At 44.7% G+C, this 19,501-nt stretch overlaps 1 protein-coding gene across 6 annotated transcripts in view; it reads right to left on the bottom strand.

The window, feature by feature from the left end:
* Positions 1–5,390: 5,390 nt before the first annotated feature.
* The window catches only part of CD300A (CD300a molecule), a 36,114-nt gene continuing 22,003 nt past the window's right edge, over positions 5,391–19,501 (bottom strand). For 4 of the 6 annotated variants that reach the window (XM_042917338.1, XM_042917334.1, XM_042917336.1 and 1 more), the window contains 2 exons: positions 18,961–19,068; positions 5,391–6,031 (listed from right to left, as the gene is read on the bottom strand). In XM_042917338.1, coding sequence (XP_042773272.1) covers positions 5,858–6,031; positions 18,961–19,068 — 282 coding nt within the window. In that variant the 3' untranslated portion in view covers positions 5,391–5,857. The other 2 variants (XM_042917337.1, XM_042917340.1) reach the window with 2 other exon arrangements.

Genomic DNA, 19,501 nt, shown 5'->3' with positions numbered 1-19,501 from the left:
GATGTGATAGATGCTGCAGATAAGGGAAGCTCCCTGAGCCACTGCTGGCACCCCTCCTGGGAAGCTGGGCCTGGGCCCCTCAGCCAATCTCTGGTCCATCCCTTGGTCCTGGCCCCGACGTCGTCCCAGTCAGAGCCTGGTGGAGGGTGACCCGGAAGCCACATGCGGTCACCAGTCCTCTTGTGTACCATCTCCCTTCTGGCACATTCGGACTCTCTCCATCTCATTCAGACACTCTGCACACCGGTATTGTGCACTAAGCAGGCAAGAAACACTGCAGGGGACACCATGGGGGACTCCAGAGGAAACAGATCCCAAGGAAACCTGGCCACACACCTCTCACCTGGCAAGAGGATAAACAAGTCTTGCTCAGCAATGAAAAAAAAAAAACCACAACTGGGGCACCAGGGTGGCTCAGTTGGTTAAGCAACTCTTAATTTCGGCTCAGGTCATGATCTCACGGTTCCTGAGTTCAAGCCCTGCATCGGGCTCTGCACTCACATCCCACAGCCTGCTTGGGATCCTCTCTCCCCTCTCTCTCTGCCCCTCCCCTGCTCTTTCTCTCTGTTTCTCAAAAATAAATAAATGTTAAAAAAATGTTTTTAAAGAAACAACCTACCAGATGCTCTAGAGCAGGGATGGGTCATGCTAAGTGAGAGAAGCCAGGTGCAGAAGACAAAGTCTACATGATTCCCTTCAGATACAATTCTGGGAGGGGCAAAAAAGAAGCAATAATAGAGACAGAAAGCAGACTGGTGGTTCCCCAGGGCTGGGGTACAGGGGGATGGGGAGTGACCATTGTATGGGGTTTCTTTTGCCGTGATGAAAGTATTTTGGAACAAAATCAATGTGGTGATTGCATGACATTGTGAATGTACTAAATGCCACATGAAAATGGTTCAATTTATTTTGTGTGAGTTTCATCTAAAATTCACATCTTAGGGCACCTGGGTGGCTCAGTCAGTTAGGCATCTGACTCTTGATTTCAGCTCAAATTATGATCTCAATGTTTGTGGAATTGAGCCCCACATTGGGCTCTGTGCTGACAGCATGGAACCTGCTTGGGATTCTCTCTCTCCCTCTCTCTCTGTCCCTCCCCTGCTTGTGCTCTCTATCTCTCAAAATGAATAAATAAACATTTAAAAAAATAAAATTCAGAACAAGAAAAGACCCCGCATAACCAAAGCCATCTTGAAAAAGAAAACCAAAGCAGGAGGCATCGCAATCCCGGACTTCAAGCTGTATTACAAAGCTGTAATCATCAAGACAGTATGGTACTGGCACAAAAACAGACACTCAGATCAATGGAACAGATTACAGAACCCAGAAATTGACCCACAAATGTATGGCCAACTGATCTTTGACAAAACAGGAAAGGATATCCAATGGAATGAAGACAGTCTCTTCAGCAAATGGTGCTGGGAAAACTGGATGGCAACATGCAGAAAAATGAACCTGGGCCACTTTCTTATACCGTCCACAAAATTAACTCAAAATGGATGAAAGACCTAATGTAAGACAGGAAGCCATCAAAATCCTAGAGGAGAAAGCAGGCAAAAACCTCTTTGACCTCAGCCACAGCAACTTCTTATTCAACACGTCTCCAGAGTCAAGGGAAACAAAAGCAAAACTGAACTATTGGAACCTCATCAAAATAAAACTCTTCTGCACAGCGAAGGAAACAATCAGCAAAACTAAAAGGCAACCAACAGAATGTGAGATGATATTTGCAAATGACATATCAGATAAAAGGTTAGTCTCCAAAATCTATAAAGAACTTATCAAACTCAACACCCAAAAACCAAATAATCCAGTGAAGAAAGGGGCAAAAGACACGAATAGACACTTCTCCAAAGAAGACATCCAGATGGCCAACCGACACATGAAACAATGCTCAACATCACTCATCATCAGGGAAATACAAATCAAAACCACAATGAGATACCACCTCACACCTGTCAGAATGGCTAACATTAACAACTCAGGCAACAACGGACGTTGGCAAGGATGTGGAGAAAGAGGATCTCTTTTGCCCTGCTGGTGGGAATGCAAACTGGTATAGCCACTCTGGAAAGCGGTATGGAGGTTCCTCAAAAAACTAAAAATAGAACTACCCTACGACCCAGCAATTGCACTATTAGGCATTTATCCACGGGATACAGGTGTGCTGTTTCAAAGGGACACATGCACCCCCATGTTTATAGCAGCACTATCAACAATAGTCAAAGAACAGAAAGAGCCCAAATGTCCATCAATGGATGAATGAATAAAGAAGATGTGGTATATATATATATATATATATATATATATATATATATATATATACACACACACAATGGAGTATTACTCAGCAATCAAAATGAAATCTTGCCATTTACAACTATGTGGATGGAACTGGAGGGTATTATGCTAAGTGAAATTAGTCAGTCAGTGAAAGACAAATATATGACTTCACTCATATGAAGAATTTAAGATACAAGACAGATGAACATAAGGGAAGGGAAGCAAAAATAATATAAAAACAGGGAGGGGAACAAAACAGAAGAGACTCTTAAATATAGAGACCAAACAGAGGGTTGCTGGAGGAGTTTTGGGAGGGGGGATGGGCTAAATGCGTAAGGGATATTAAGGAATCTACTCCTGAAATCATTGATGCACTATATGCTAACTAACTTGGGTGTAAATTAAATAATTAACTAATTAAAGAATAAAGAAATAAAATAAAATTCACATTTTAGGTGAATCCCACATAAAAAAAGACACAAAAATCTATAATTTTTTAAAGCAGCTCAGTGGTTGCCAGAGACTGAAGGTGGGGTGTGGACTGACTGCAAAAGGGCACGAGGGAACTTTCCAGAGTGATGGAAGATTTCCACCTTATGAGCGTGGTAGTAGTTTCACAGTTATATCCATTTACTAAAACTTGTCCAACTGTGTACTTACAGCTATGGATTTTCATTTTACTATAAATTACACGTCAATGAAGCTTTTTAAAAAAAGTTCTCAAATGGAAGCACCTGGGTGGCTCAGTTGGTTAAGTGTCCAACTCTTGATCTCAGCTCAGGTCATGATCTCGAAGTCCGTGATTTCAAGCCCTCCATCAGGATCTGCGCTGCCATGAGGAGCCTGCTTGGGGTTCTCTGTCTTCTTCTCTCTGCCCCTCCCTGCTCATATTCTCTCTCTCCCTCTCTCAAAAAGAAATAAGCATTAAAAAAAATTGCCTCCCAACATCATTGTCAAATGTTCTCTGAGGGCAAAATCCTCCCGGTGGAGAACCACTGGAGCAGGCGCATAGTAGATCTTCCGTTCTGGCTTCTGTACCTCATAGCCTCACTTGTGTGTCATCTGCTGGTCTCTGCCTGCCTTCTGGGGGACCTGTCCAGATCACAATGTCCCCTTCGGTCACAAATCTGCTGTTCAGCATGATCGTTATGGGTTTTTTTTTTTTAATTAATTAATTTATTTATTTTTTAATGTTTTACTTATTCTTAGAGAGAGACAGACAGGGCATGAGCAGGTGAGGGACTGAGTGAGAGGGACACAGAATCCGAAGCAGGCTCCAGGCTCTGAACTGTCAGCACAGAGCTCCACATGGGGCTCGAACCCACAAGCCCTGAGATCATGACCTGAGCCAAAGTTGGATGCCTAACCGAATGACCCACCCAGGCGCCCCCAGTATGTTTTTAAAAAAAATTTTTTTTTGACATTTATTCATTTTTGAGAGACAGAAGACAAGCAGGGGAGAGGCAGAGAGAGAAGGAGACAGAAAATCTGAAGCAGGCTCCAGGCTCTGAGCTGTCAGCACAGAGCCGACGCGGGGCTCAAACTCACAGACCGTGAGATCATGACCTGAACTGAAGTTGGACGCTCAACCGACTGAACCACCCAGGCGTCCCTTTAATGTTTTCTTTTGTTAAGCCCATCCAACAGACTTTATATTCTTCATCAGATCATCTCAACAACAGAAGTCTCCAGAGAATTAAACCTATAGTTGGTTCTACTGACTTTTATGGTGGCTTGTTTCCTTCTGTACTCAATAATATTATAGTGGGAGCTTGCATTTGGCTAAATTTAATGTGGCCAAATGTGGATTGAGGATGGCTTCCCTCCGGGAAGTATTTATGTTTGCTTCTGCTGGGTATCATTTTAATTTAAGTTTTCCTGCTTTGGGTTTCCCTACGTGTGGGAAGGGTAAATTTGAATCCCAGCCTCATGCTTGCAATTCTCAAAGGATGCTATTCATATTATCATGATTGTTCATACCGTTTTCTCCTTGAAGCTGCAATAAAAGCAGGTTATAGTTATTATTAATTATTATTACTATTACTGTTTGAATCATTTCCCTTTGTTCACAAGCAGGTAATTCCTAATCTACTATTTCCTGAGGACGCAGACCCTTTAGGGATTCTGGTCTTAAATGGTGTCTTAAGTACAGCCCCTCCCTTTCAGTGGCCTGAGTCTACTGTGCCCCAGACTCTGAGTTCATTCCAGAACACTGACCTCTCTGTAAGAGCACTTGGCGGGAGTAGCCACAAGCTTCCTCTCTGGTTTCACTGGTAACTATTCATTTTGGAGTTTTAGTTGCTTTGTGTGGCCTTTGGGGATGCCCTTGGAGTTGGCTGATGCAAGTTGCTTCCTACTCTTTGCATCATGGTCTCAGCATTGCCTTCATCGTGTGGCCTGTTCTCCCCCAGAGAGTGTGAAGTAAACAGTGATCACACCCAGACTCAGGGCTTCTGGGAAAGAAAATCGGGTGACCGCTCTGAGAAACCTTCCAGGAGCCCTGACCACCAGCTCTCCCATGACATCTCATTGGCCGGTTGAGACAAAGGTGACACCTTGAACCGATCACTCATTCACATGGGGAAGGGGGGGGGACAGCCAGACAAGATGGTGGCTCCATCTTGGGGGAACAGAAGTTGTGTAGGAGGCCATCCAGATGTCTGCCACAGAAACCTTCCTAGAACCCACTCTATTCTCTGGCCTGTCTGGTATCTTCTTGGATCCCTGTGCCTTGGTTTATGTAAACAAGACAAACTCCCTGCTCTCACACCCACCTCTCAAGGCCTCGGGCTCTCTGTGAGCTGAGCTTTGGGAATGTGACTCTTTCCTCCTCTCCTGGGTTTCCCAAATCAGTTTCCCCCTGGGCAATAGCAACTCCCCTTTTTTGCAAACAGAAGGCTCCTCGAGGGCACAAGCTTCTCACAGCTCAAGTCTTGCCTTAGCCATCCTCTCTTTCCTGCTTTCTTTTTCTTAAACATTTATTTATTTTTGAGAGACAGAGCGAGACAGAGCATGAGTGGGGGAGAGGCAGAGAGAGAGGGAACACAGAATCCAAAGCAAGCTCCAGGTTCTGAGCTGTCAGCACAGAGCCCGATGTGGAGCTTGAACTCGGGGGCCACAAGATCATGACCTGAGCCAAAGTCGGATGCTTAACCACCTGAGCCACCCAGGTGCCCCCTCTCTTTCCCACTTTTAAGGATAAACCCAGGTGATTGTGGCCCTGGTAACAACAACTATTAATACTTTATTCAGCTGCTAATTTCTCTCTGAAATTTTTCCAGATTTCTGAGGGAACAACTGCCCTTTCAGTGCTAAGGCCCTTTAAGCTAGCTCAGCTCTCCTCCATGTTCCCAGGAAGGATATGTCCTCAGGGCATCCTCACCTGACATCAGCAGAAGAAAGATGGGGCATTGCTGGTGTGGGCCTGGGAGCAGGAAGAATCCGAAATTCTACGAGGCACAGACCAGAGTCCCCAGTTAGGAGGTCCCCAGTATATGGTGGTAGAGTTTAGTCTGATCCTTTGTCAGAGATACCTAATTGAGCCTCAGTGACATCCCTGCTCATCTACTGGTGATTATCCCTTCAGACAGAGCAGCCAGAGACGGCACAAGATGTCATCTGACATCTGGCCCTCAAGTTTATGCAGGAAGTGGAGGACTTTTGGATGTGTCTTCCGATGTCTCATTTGGTGATGTGCACCTGCTGTGAGCCCTTGGTGTGCTGTGATTTGCTCCCCGCTCCAACCAACCTTGGGAAAAAACAAACAAACATAGATTATATTACCAGGATAATAAAGAACTGACAGTCCCTGCCCATGTTGGTAACACAGAGGCTACCGCAGAATCATATGGGTCTCCACCACCCACCATTTGATATCATGTTCCAAAGATAAGATGAACACCAGTGAAACCGATCCTGATAAAGCAAATATGGGAAGGGGAAAAAAATCCCTCGCTAACCAGAACCTAATTTTCAAACAGGAAACGGGGGCAGAATGGTCGTCTTAGAGACTTTTATTTAGGGCACAAAGAGAGACAATGACAGCCTTGGAGAGGAAGGGTGGCTGGCCACAGGCAGAAGTGGTAGTGCAATAAAGAAGCTTGCCACACGTAGAACGTCCGATGCATTCTCCTTCTTAAGTCACCAAGACAAAGCTCATGGCCACGTTTCCAAAACTCGACCCAGCTCTGTACATTTCTGGCACCGTTACCTTTTTTAACACATGAAATTAAGACGCAGCTGGAGGGGTGGAAGGAGAAGGTAGATGGAAAGGGATCTGGGCTGGGAGCTGGGTAATTAGCAACCAGACCAATATGATAGCCCCAAGCCGCATGTGGCTACTGAGCATGTGACGGTGTGGCCGGTGGGCACTGAGATGCACCGTAAGCATCAAATACACACCTGGTGTTGAAGATTTATTATGAAAAAGCAATTTTTAGTATCTCCATATCATCAAATGATAATATTTTGAGTGTACTAGGTTAAATCAAATGTACTACTGAAATTAATTTCACCTTTTTAAAAAGTTTTTTTTTAACGTGGCTCCTAGGAAATTTAAAATTACACATGTGGCTCCCATTAGAGTTCTACTGGACATTGCTGGGGGTAAGGTCCCCATGAGGTTGGGATTTGCTGCCTTTTATACATCAGGAGAAGCAGGAACTGGAGAGGAAGGATTCTGAGCCTTCCCCAGCACTTCTCGGGGAATTATCCGGGGAAGGGGGTGCTTCTTGATGGCAGGAGGAGGGGACATGAGGCTAGAGGGACAGGTTTGGGTCAGAGTTCATCCCACTAAAAAGATGATGATCTGAGAATAAAATCAGGATGGGTACTGTACAAATTTTCTAGTTTTTCCTCTCTGGGTAAATCTCTTTCTTGAATGCCATTAGACTCAAAAAGAATAATAATTTTTAAACACTAATTTTTAAAATAATAATTTTTTAAAAAGGAACAAATAACTCTGCCTTGGATTGCACATCAGTTAATAAGGCTGAGTTCATCAAGCACCCCGAGAAAGCCTGGGGCGGGGGTGATCATATCAAGACAGACACCCCCAGTCCTGGGTAATGGGAGCCAAAGAGCGCTATAGTGAGGTCAGGACATGTGGATCCTGGTCCTTGTGCTGATGTGACTGTCTCCTTGATCTCCCTCCTCCTTTCCTCCCAATGTCCCATGTACAGTGAGGGCATAGATGTGATGGCTTCTGACAGACTTTTCATCTTAAATTTCTAGAACTCCTGATTCCTCTTTCTGCACATCAGGCACCAACAAATGTTTGTTATTGGTAGCAATGAGTGGAAGGAGGAAGAGGAAAGCTATGAATCAGGAACTTTGTTTGTTTCAGTTACTTCCACATTCCCTGGGTGCGGGCAGCCCCTGGTACCTAAAACAGTTAGTAAATAGATGCTAAATAAGGATAAGGGAATGGGGAAATGACAGAAAATGGGGTGCCTGTTTGTACGAGGGCGGTCTGACTCTGAGAAGGACGAGGTGATTTATTAAGATTTTTATTTAAATTCCAGTTCGTTGGGGTGCCTGGGTGGCTCAGTCGGTTGAGCGTCCGACTTCAGCTCAGGTCATGATCTCGCGGTTCGTGGGTTCGAGCCCCGCGTCAGACTCTGTGCTGACAGCTCAGAGCCTGGAGCCTGCTTTGGAGTCTGTGTCTCCTTCTCTCTCTGCCCCTCCCCTGCTCATGCTTTGTCTCACTCTGTTTCTCAAAAATAAATAAATGTAAAAAAAAAATTTTTTTTAAATAAATAAATAAATTCCAGTTAGTTAACATTCAGTGTCGTATTAGTTTCACGTGATTCACCACTTTCGTACATCACCCGGTGCTCATCGCAAGTGAGCTCCTTAATCCCCATTGCCTGTTCCACCCACTCACCACCCACCTCCCCTCTGGTACCCACCAGTTCCTTCTCTATAATTAAGAGTCTGGTTTTGGGGGGCACCTGGGTGACTCAGTCAGTTAAGTGTCTGACTTTGGCTCAGGTCATGATCTCCCCATTCATAAGTTCGAGCCCCACACCAGGCTGTCTGCTGTTAGTACAGACCCCACTTCAGACACTCTGTTCCCCTCTCTGCTCCTCTCCCACTCATGCTCGCTCTCAAAAATAAACATTAAAAAAAAAGTCTGTTTCCTGGTGAGAAGGGCAAGGTAATTTAAATTATATCTCAGCGCTGGGGAGACTGAGAGAGGAAGTTTAGAAGGACACATAGAATGTTTTCCAGGACCGACGGATGAGTGTCATGATTTGACTTAACCTTGATAAGCCAAACCAACCCTCTAAACCAGAGGCTGTCAACCAGGGACAATTTTGCCCCCTAGGGGACATACTCCATTTGTATGCAGTGTCCAGAACAGGTCAGTCTATAAAGACAGAAGGTAAATTAGTGGCTGCCAGGGATGAGGGAAGGAAAAGTGGGGTTCATGGGTACAGAGTTTGTTTGTTTGTTGTTTGGGAATAAAAAAATGTTCTGAAATTAGATAGTGGTAGTGGTTGTACAACTTTGTACATATGCTGAGAACCACTGATTTGTATACTTTCAAAGGTGAATTTTATAGAATGTGAACTGGATCTTCAAAAGCAATCACTCAACAACATTGAATAGTGCCAAGTTTGAGAGACTCTAATCTAGACAAAAATGGGAAGCCAATAGTAGGTTATCTGGTGATGGGACCCAGAGGAAGGGAGAGACCAAGGGGGCCATTGGAAGCCAGCCTGGCTGTGGAAGGGGAGCCCCCAGTGCAGGGACACCTGCTCTCACCCATGTTCCCGACCTACCTTCTGCCCACTCAGGCGACCTGCCAGTGAGCTGACATCAGAAAAATGGGGAAGGGCATGAAGGCATTCAGATCCCTGGGAAGGAATGTTCCCCAGATAAGTCCCTTGGGTTGAGTATCATAAAGCTGAGCCTTTCCACTTGCCTGGATGGAGTCTGGGTTCTAGATTTGCAAGCCTGAGGACCAGACTCGGGCAAATTCACCAGAGTGATGTTTCTGGAAAAGACTGTTAAGGACACCAAGCCCTCATGCTACTCACACACATTCTCCTTTCCTCCCACCGCTGTGTCCCCCCTGCATGTTAAATGGCTGTGCTGTGCCTGAAATTCACAAGGAAGGAGAAGCGCCTACAAGAAGGATTCAGAAAGAATCCATGGACAGGTGGTCAGGGGAGGGAGGGGAAGTGACATCACAGGTCGCCACTAACATTGGGTAATGTGAGTACACGCACCGCGTTGACAGCTGGCACGCCTCAATCAATGCCCATCCCACTGTCCCTCCTGCAGCTGTAGCTAGTGGGTAAGGCTAGTCTCAAACCCACTTGGCTGGTGAAGGAAGTCAGCTTGAAGAAGGTGACTCAGGCCTATTTGGAGCCTGGTCCTGAATCCAGGCTCTGTACAGTGTAGACTAGGGTGTGCCCCTTTACTTCCCCAGACCTCAGTTTTCACATCTGTGGAATGGGTGACATCTGACCCCCTCCATCCCTTCCAGCCAGACTTCTCATCAGTCTGAGCCAGGACAGGATACCTGTTTCCAGACACCTGGCCAGGCCTCTCCAATGATTGACTGGGCTGTGATTTTTATTATCTGTCCACCCCCTACTAGGGAACAAGGTAGAGAAGGAAAGGACACCATGTATCTTCTTCACTGCTTTCTCTCTGGTGCGAAATACAGGATGCCCTCCACCCCTGCACATAATAGGTATTCAATAAATATTTATTAAATGAATGAAAACAATGCAACCATATATAAAAGAATGAGGTAGGGGCACCTGGGTGGCTCATTTGGTTAAGTTTTCCAACTCCTGATTTCAGCTCAGGTCATGATCTCACGGTTCATGAGATCAAGGCCCGAGTCAGGCTCTGTGCTGACAGTGCAGAGCCTGCTTGGGATTTTCTTTCTTTCTTTCTTTCTTTCTTTCTTTCTTTCTTTCTTTCTTTTCTTTCTTTCTTTTTCTTTCTTTCTTTCTTTCTTTCTTTCTTTCTTTCTCTCTGCCTCTCCCATGCTTGCTCTCTCTCAAAAAACAAATAAAAATTAAAAACAAAAAAGAATGAGGGGCACTTGTGTGGCTCAGTTGGTTGAGCGTCTGACTTCGGCTCAGGTCATGATCTCACAGTTTGTGAGTTCGAGCCCCAAGTCAGGCTCTGTGCTGACAGCTCAGAGCCTAGAGCCTACTTCGAATTCCGTGTCTCCCTCTCTCTCTACTCCTCCCCAGCTCATGCTCTGTCTCTCTCTCTCTCCTTCAAAAATAAATTTAAAAAATTTTTAAAAGTTAAAAAAAAAAACAGAATGAGGTAGATTTATACATGCTAGTGTGGAAAGGTCACCCACATATATGCAGTGAAAATAGTGATCTTTTCAGAAAGAAATACTTTTAACATAATAATAAATTTACTGAAGGCTATGTAATAAATAGAAAACAAGAGTTACTTTCATGGAAGATTAGTATACTGGAGCCTGGGAAGGACTAAGAGGACTTTTCATTATATACTTTCTTGCAGTGTTAGAATTTTCTGAGCACTCTATGGACTTTTTTCTTTTACTTCACCTTTCTTTTTCCTTTCCTTCTGTATTTTTATGTTCAGAGACATTATCTGAGTATAAAATTATACGGTATTTTCTGAATTAATGATATTTTAATTAAAAGCAATGAGATCTCAAGAGGCACCTGGGTGGCTCAGTCGGTTAAGCGTCTGACTTCAGCTTAGGTCGTGATCTCACAGTTCATGAGCTCAAGCCCCACAGGGGGCTCTTTGCAGACAGTTCAGAGCCTGGAGCCTGCTTCAGATTCTGTGTCTCCTCTCTCTGCCTCTTCCCCTCTCTCTCTTTCTCTCAAAAATAAATAAACATTAAAAAAAAAAAAAGAAAAGCAATGCAATCTCATTTCTCTCAAATTGGCAAAAGTTTGTTTAAATAATTTTTTTAAGTAGCATTCTCAGTAGCAATGGGATATGCTAAAGCATACTCATTAAATAGCTACGTGTCTGGCTGGAACCTGGCCACCATCCGTATGATTTGTTCTAATATGTTACCATAAGACACTGGCTGTTGCAACTTGCATAAGGCAGCTGAGGTTGACCCCGTCACACTGTCACTCTGCAAACAACCAATGTGCTCTGCTGGGCTCTATTGGTGGAGAGGGATGAGTTAGGCTCCCTCTTATAATTTATTAAAAGAAAGGTCACAAGGTCGGGGCGCCTGGGTGGCTCAGTCAGTTAAGCATCACTAAAGCTCAGGTCATGATCTCACGGCTCCTGGGTTTCAGGTCCCAGATGGGGCTTTGTGCTGACAGCCTGCTTTGCATTCTCTGTCTCACTCTCTCTCTCTCTGCCCCTCCCCCACTCATGCAGGTGTCACATGGGCCTTATAGACTTACTTAACAATTACTATAAAGATGAAGGAAGGAAGGAAGGAAGGAAGGAAGGAAGGAAGGAAGGAAAAAGAGAAAGAGGGAGAAGAAGGGAGGAATTCACACATCTGGAGAGCAGGTTTAGGTTCAAGGCCTCTGCTTGGTGCATCACAGACTCTGTCAACAATCCTGAAAGTAGACACTGTCAGCCCTTTTCCGCTTTCCTTCCCAGACACATGGAGCCCAGGATTTGCCCTTGGCCTGGGTGTTAGGATGTGTTGTGGTTCATTTGCCCCAGGTGGCTCAGATTTGCATGTAAGGCAAAGGGGAGTCCAAAGGGTCAAGTTGAAAGTTGCTGAGGACTAGCAAGCCATAAATCGAAGGAATGGCAACAAAGAAGTCTCAGCAGTGAGAATCCAGGAGGGGGTGTCTGGAAAGAGTCTCAGAGGCAAAAAACAGCACAGAGGATTGGGGTGGGGGTGTGGGGGAGTGGCAAGAGCCTTTATAAAGAGCTTGCTTCTGACCAGCCTGGCGAGGGAGAAAAGCACCAGAGGGGAACTAGGCCATCCTTGGTTATGGTTGAGCCAACAGACTGGGGTGGCCTTGAATGCCAACCCCAGAATGTGGAGCTGGTAAGGGCAGATGTTGGATTTAACACCTGTTCTGTCTGACCCCAAATCCGCCACACCGGCTACAGGTGGGGCGACTGCCCTTCCCTCTGACATGCTGAGGTCAGGGTGGGAAGAATTCAGGAATTGAGAAGAGGCAATTGGGTGCTAAATAAGGGAGCTCAAGTTTGGGGAGGAATGGAATTTTCAGCACAATGACATCCACGGGGTGGTTGGTTAGGGGAACTGCAAAGCAAGCAGGAGTCTTCCTGTCCTTACCCTGTTTCAGGCCCTTCCCCTGCTCAGCCGCACTGACCTGGAAAACCCAGAATTCCCTCCACATCGGCCTACCAGCTGGAGCAAACACGCCCCGCTTGGAATCCAAGATGTGTGATTCCAGACGCAGCCACAAGGTGGAGACACATAGCTGTCCAATCCCTCTGTCTAGCTCCAAGGCCAGCTGCACTAAGGGGTTCACCCAAACAGCCGACTTGTTGGGCTGTAAGGTTTAAAAACAAACAAACATAGTCTTGAAATCATTTTCTAAGCCCGGGTCATCTTTCGAAAAGACTCGGGCTAATGTAGAAATACCTTCCACCTCCTTGGACCAGCTATGAATATATGGATACTTAACCTAATGTTTTTCATCCTGCAAATGTTTATCAGGCTGGCAGTCTGTGGAGGGGAATCTGAACTGCAGAACAAGGGCCGGGCACCATGGGGAGAGGGCGCCATCCAGCACCCCTGGACACACAGCAGGACAGAACCTGGGTGTCCCAGGCTTACTCCAGTGGAAGCCATGTAAGCAGCCTACTCACTGAAGATTCTAGAAAAAAATATGTACAGATATTAACATATTGAGAAACCAAATGTGGCAAAATGTTTTCAAAAAATAAGTGAATCTGGGTAAAGGATATTAGGACTTTTGGGTACTGCTTTCACATGTTTTTTGAAATTATTTCAAAATAGAGGGTTTTAAAACACTAAGAATCCAGGAGCCCTGGATGCAAGATTCAGACTTTCTTTTTTTTTTTTTAATATTTATTTATTTATTTTGAGAGAGAGAGCATGAGCAGGGGAGGGTCAGAGAGAAAGGGAGAGAGAGAATCCCAAGCTGGCTCCAGGCTCCGAGCCATCAGCACAGAGCCTGACGCAGGGCTCGAACTCACAAAGTTGAAGTCAGATGCTCAACCGACTGAGCCATCCAGGTGCCCCTAAATCTTGATAGATTAAAAAAAAAATAGATATCATATGAAGTATTTTCTCTAACCACAACAGGGTAAAGCTAGAAATCAATAACAGAAGTAAAACTAGAAAATTCACAAATTTGTGGGAAACTAAACAGTCTCACACAACCAGTGGATCAAAGGAGGAATTACAAAATACTCAAAGCTGAATGACAATAAAAACACAACACACCAAATGTGGAATGTAGCAAAAGCAGTGCTAAGGTGGGGACTTATAGCTGGAAGGGCTTATGTTAAAAAATGAGAAAGATCTCTGGAGCGCCTGGGTGGCTCAGTCGGTTGGGCTTCCGACTCTTGATTTCAGCTCAGGTAGTGATCTCACAGTTGTGGGTCCAAGCCCTGCATCGGGCTTTGCCCTGAAAACGTGAAGCCTGCTTGGGATACTCTGTCTCCCTCTTTCTCTGCCTCTCCCTCTCTCCCTCTCCCTCCCTCCCTCTCTCTCTCAAAATAAATAAGTAAACTTACAAAAAAATTGTTTTAAATGAGAAAGATCTCAAATAAAAACCCTAACTTTACAACTTAGACAACTAAAGAAAAAAATAGAACAAAATAAACCAAAATCTACCAGAAGGTTGGAAATAATGAAGATTAGAGCGTAGATAAACAAAATAGAGAATACAAAAAAAAAAATAGAGAAAAATCAATGAAGCCAAACTTGTTTCTTCAAAAGATCAACAAAATTGACAAAACTTTACCTAGATGGACTTAAAAACAAACAAACAAACAAACAAACAAACAAAACAACAACAACAACAACAAAAAACCCAGAAAACTGAAATACCAAAATCAGAAGTGAAAGTTGAAGCATTGCTACTGACTTCACAGGAACAAAAAGATTCATCAGATTGCTACAGTTGTTCAACCGTACACCAACAAAATGGATAACCTAGGTGAAATGGGCAAATTCCTAGACTGAATCAAGACTGAATCAAGAATAAAGACTATGGAGGAGCACCTGGGTGGCTCAGTGGGTTAAGCGTCTGACTCTTGACTTCAACTCAAGTCATGATCTCACAGTTCATGGGATCGAGCCCTGTGTCAGGCTCTGCACTGACAGTGTGGAGCTTCCTTAAGATTCTTTCTCTCCTTCTCTCTCTGGCCCTCCCCTGCTTGCACTGTCTCTCTCTCTCTCTCTCTCTCTCAAAATAAAGATACATTTAAAGAAAAAAATGAACAAAGAGAAAGACTGAACAGAGCAATAACAAATAAGGAGACTGAATCAGTAATCAAAAATATCCTGACAAGGAGCACCTGGGTGGCTCAGTCGGTTAAGCATCTGACTCCTGACTTCAGCCCAGGTCATGATCTCAAGGTTTGTGAGTTTGAGCCCCACATCAGGCTCTGTGCTGACAGTGTGGAGCCTGCTTGGGATTCTTGCTCTCCTATGTCTGTCCCCCTCTCAAAATAAATAAATAAACTTAGAGAGAGACAGAGACAGAGAGAAAATGAAATACTTAAAAATATATATTCTGAAGAGAAAAGCCCAGAACCAGATGGCTTCTCAGATTAATTCTATTAAACATTTAAAGAAAAACAAATACCAATCCCTCCTATACTCTTCTAAAAACCAGAAAAAGAAGCAACATTTCCAGACTCATTGTATGAGGCCAGAATCATCCTGATAGCAAAGCCGGAAAAGACACTGCAAGAAAACAAAACTAAAGCCCAATATTCCTGTGAACATTGATGCCAAATCCTCAACAAAATACTATCAACTGAATTCAACAAAATATTAAAAGGGTTATGCACCATGACCAAGTGGGACTTATTTTTGGAATGTAAAGATGGTTCAACATAAAAATTGATCAATGCAACACACCATATTACCAGAATGAAGAAAGAAAAAAAAACATGATCAGTTCAATGGATGCAGGAAAAGCATTTGGCTAAATCCAACACCTTCTCATTATCAAAATATTCAACTAAGAATAGAAGCAAACTATCTCAACATGATAAAAGCCATGTATGAAAAATCCACAGTGAACATCATATTCAACTGTGAAAGACTGAAAGCTTTTCCCCTAAGATTGCAAACAAGGCAAGGCTGCCTACCTGTGCTTCTTCTATTCAACATAACACTGGAAGTTCTAGCTTAGCAATTAGCCAAGAATAATAAATAAAAGGCATCAAAATTGGAAATGAAGAAGTAAAAAAAAAAGAAAAAAGAAAAGGAAAGGAAGAATTAAAATTATCTCTGTTTGCAGATGATATGATCTTACATGTAGAAAACCCTAAAGACTCTACCAAAAACAAAAAGTTAGAACTAATAAATGAATTCAACAATGTAGGAAGATACAAAGCCAACACACAAAAAATAAGTCATATTTCTATACGTTAACAATGAACAATCTGAAAAGAAAATTATGAAAACAATTCCACTGACAAGAAAATCGAAAGGAGTAAAATACTTCCTGAAACCAATATTACACCATATGCTAACTAACTAGAATTTAAATAAAAATTTGGAAAAAAAAAACAAACAAAAAAAAGTAAAATACATAGGAATTAATTTGACCAAGAGGTGTAAGGCTTGTACAATGACAACTACAAAACATTGCTGAAAGAAATTAAAGAAGACACAAATGAAAAGACATCCCATGTTCATGGATTAGAAGGCTTGATATCATTAAGATACATCCCTATCAAAATTCCAATGACATTTTTTTGCAGAAATAGAAAAACCCATCCTACAATTTATACTGAATCTTGTGGGATCTCGAGGGAATAGACAAAACAATCTTGAAAAAGAGGATCTGGAGGACCCACGTTTCTGGCTCCAAAACTTGCTACAAAGCCACAGTAATTAAAAGACAGTGATGCTGACATGAAGTCAGGCATAGATACCAATGGAGTAAAAAGAGTCAGAAATAAACCCTCACATGTGTGGTCAAATGCTTTTCAACAAGAGAGTGAAGGCCATTCAATGGGGAAAGGACAGTCTTTTCAAGCAACAGTGCTGGAAAAAACAGGATATCCACGTGGAAAAGAATTAAATTGGCCCTTTAACTAGAAACATATACAAAAACAAACTCAAAATGGATCACAGGTCTAAATACAGGAACGAAATCTGTAAAAAAATTCTTAGAAAGAAACACAGGTCAAAAGCTTCACAACATTCAATTCAGCATTCAACTCATGATAGGACATGATGAAAATTTTAAAGTTTTGTGCATCAAAGACACTAGCAACAGAGTAAAAAGGCAACATACAGAATGAGAGAAAATATTTGCAAATTATATATCTGATAAGGGATTAATATCCAGAATATATAGACAACTAACATTCTACCAAAAAACCCAATTCAAACATGGGTAAAGGAGTTGAATAGATATTTCACCAAAGAAGATATACAAATGGCCACCAAGCATGTGGCAAGTTGCTCAGCATCACAAATTGCTAGGGAAACATAAATCAAAATTACAGTGAGATACCACCTCACCACCATTAGGACGCTGCTGTCAAAACAAACAGGGGCACCTGGGTGGCTCAGTCAGTTAAGTGTCCGACTTCAGCTCAGGTCATGATCTCGCGGTTTGTGGGTTCGAGCCCTGCGTCGGGCTCTGTGCGGACAGCTCGGAGCCTGGAGCCTGCTTCGGATTCTGTGTCTCCCTCCCTCTCTGCCCCTCCCCCACTTGCACTGTCTCTCTCCCTCTCTCTCAAAAATAAATAAAACATTCACAGTTAAACTAACCAAAAAGAAAAAAAGAAAAAGAACCAAAACAAAAAACGAGTTTCAAAGAGATGTTTATACACTATGTTCCTAACAACATACTCACAATAGCTAAAACACAGAAACAAACCAAGTGTCCATCAGCGGATAAAAAGATAAGCAGAGTGCGATATACACTTACAGTGGAATACTATTCAGCCTTCAAAAGGAAGGAGCTTTCTTTAATAGAGAATTGCAGACACATAGCACGCATTGCTTAAATAACTTTTTTCTCCTCTCTCAAGAGATTTTGCACTTTATTGATATGTCTTAATGTTAAAAATAAAGTCATCCAAGAGTCCAGAGAAACGTGCCACTGGCTCTGGAGCCATGGGGACTCAGGGTCCTTGTCTCTGAAACCAGGGAGACTCGATCATCAGGGCCTTTGCCTTCTCCCAGTCTCTCTGCCAGTGCTCCCCATGCCGTGGCAATCCCACACACTTTCACAGAGCTGTGATTTATAAAGGTATTCAGAGGTACCATCCTACATGGGTCACATCTTTTCCTGGAGCCACACAGGACTGAGCCTCTGCGCTCCACACACAGCTGGAATGAAACAAACAGGAAGGATGTGCCAGGAGCTGGGTAGGGGGGTGGAGGGTTCTCTACAGGTCCTGCTCCTCCCCAATCAAGCCGGCCAGGCTGATGGCACAAAAGCGACAGCCTGAGGGGGGCCCAGTTGCCTTGCTGGTGACCGCTGAGAGGAGCAGACTGAGGGGGACATGGGTGAGGGTTCAGGGGGCCTGTGGCCCACAGAGGCCTCCAGATGGTGGGGCCAGAGACACAGGCTTAGGTCTTCTTAATCACGCTGTACTCTGGCTCCTGTTCCAGGGTCCTCCGGGAGGGAATCCTGTTGGCCTTAGAATCCTGACTCTTGGGGTCAAATACCACCAAAGAGTAGTGAAGTTCTTCCAGAGAAGCCTTCTTCTGCAGAGAGAGAGACTGGAGGCTCAGGGAGAGGCAGGGGAAGCACTGGTCCCCAGCTCAGGATGGAGACAAGGGACACTTGAGGGGACCCTGAGGGGCTCCATGGCGGTGGGTCCAGGCTTCCCCACTGTCCTGCCCCACCCTTGCTTCACCCCACCTGTTCAAACACAGCACAAAGTCCCAGGCATGAGACCTGGAGACGGGGCAGGGGGGGTGGGGTGCCTGGATCGACTTTGAGATCATTAATCACCAAGTTAGAAAAACAAGGATGCTGCTAGTCCCAGGGCCATATGTCTGACGCTTTTCTCCCTTCATCTTCTCCAACAACAGGGTCCCCAACCTCTCCCCGAACTCTTCCCCTAATGGGTGGGTCTTGACCCCTGCTGGAGAAGCCTCTTCCACGCTTCACTTTACAGTCACTGTGCCTAAGGGTTGGCTTGCAGGGGGGTCATTGATTAAAAACCTGAAACGTAGACTTGATGCCAAAGAGATAATGGTACCAAAACAGTGGGAAATCACAGGCTTTAACATCGGTGTGTGGTATATAGTAGGTGCATAATAAATGCTCCGCTTCACTGACTGTTGACCATCACTGGCCACACCAACAGCCCCTTCGTCTCTGCCCCAGCCCCCAGCCACAATGGCACCAAGCTCTGGCAAGGTCTACACTTGACCTAGGTTCTGTGTGGCCCTGTGTTGGTGGGGCACAAGGTCACCAAGCCAGCCCCTCCCTTCCCTCTCTGCCTGCTGCCACCCCCCAGGGCGGTGCCTCTCACAGAGCCCAGGCCCTCCCCTCCCCCCCCTCCCGCCAGCCGCCAGGCCCTCACACTCACCACAGTGCTGTATTCTACCTCTTCCTGTCTCGGCTGCACGGGCTCTCCCTGAAGCGTCCTTGTCTGAAGCTCCAGATTAGCATAATAGAGCTCACCCTGCAGAGTATTCTGGGTGGGCAGAAGGTGTGGAGATTTGGCGGGTGTCCACGGAGCCCCTCCATAGTCCAGCTCAGAGGGACCTCTGTTCCTGCCTGCCTGCGGACATCTACCCCTTCTCTCAATGTTCTGGGTGCCCCAGCCCCAGTCTCCCCACCGTGCCTCCCCCATCCCCCACTCTGGTCCCCTCTGGGCAGTATTTGAATGCCCCCCCCAAGTCAGCATGGAAGGACCCTCCATCATTCCACTTTCTATGGGGGATGGGGGTGGGGACAGATTAACCAGAGCTAATTATCCAGAGACCCAACCACCAGATGTCCCAGAGATCATTCTCCCTGCTCTTGGGCAAGCACCCAACTCCATCCATCAACAATGCACTCAGACCTCCACCGGCCAGTGGGACTGTTGAAGCCCCCAATGTCCTCTGTTCTCTCCGCCAGCCACC

Source organism: Panthera leo, chromosome E1, assembly GCF_018350215.1.
Source record: "Panthera leo isolate Ple1 chromosome E1, P.leo_Ple1_pat1.1, whole genome shotgun sequence".
In the NCBI taxonomy this organism is placed as follows: Eukaryota; Metazoa; Chordata; class Mammalia; order Carnivora; family Felidae; genus Panthera; species Panthera leo.
Note: the sequence above shows the minus strand (reverse complement) of the source record. Positions and strands in the feature narration are given on the sequence as shown.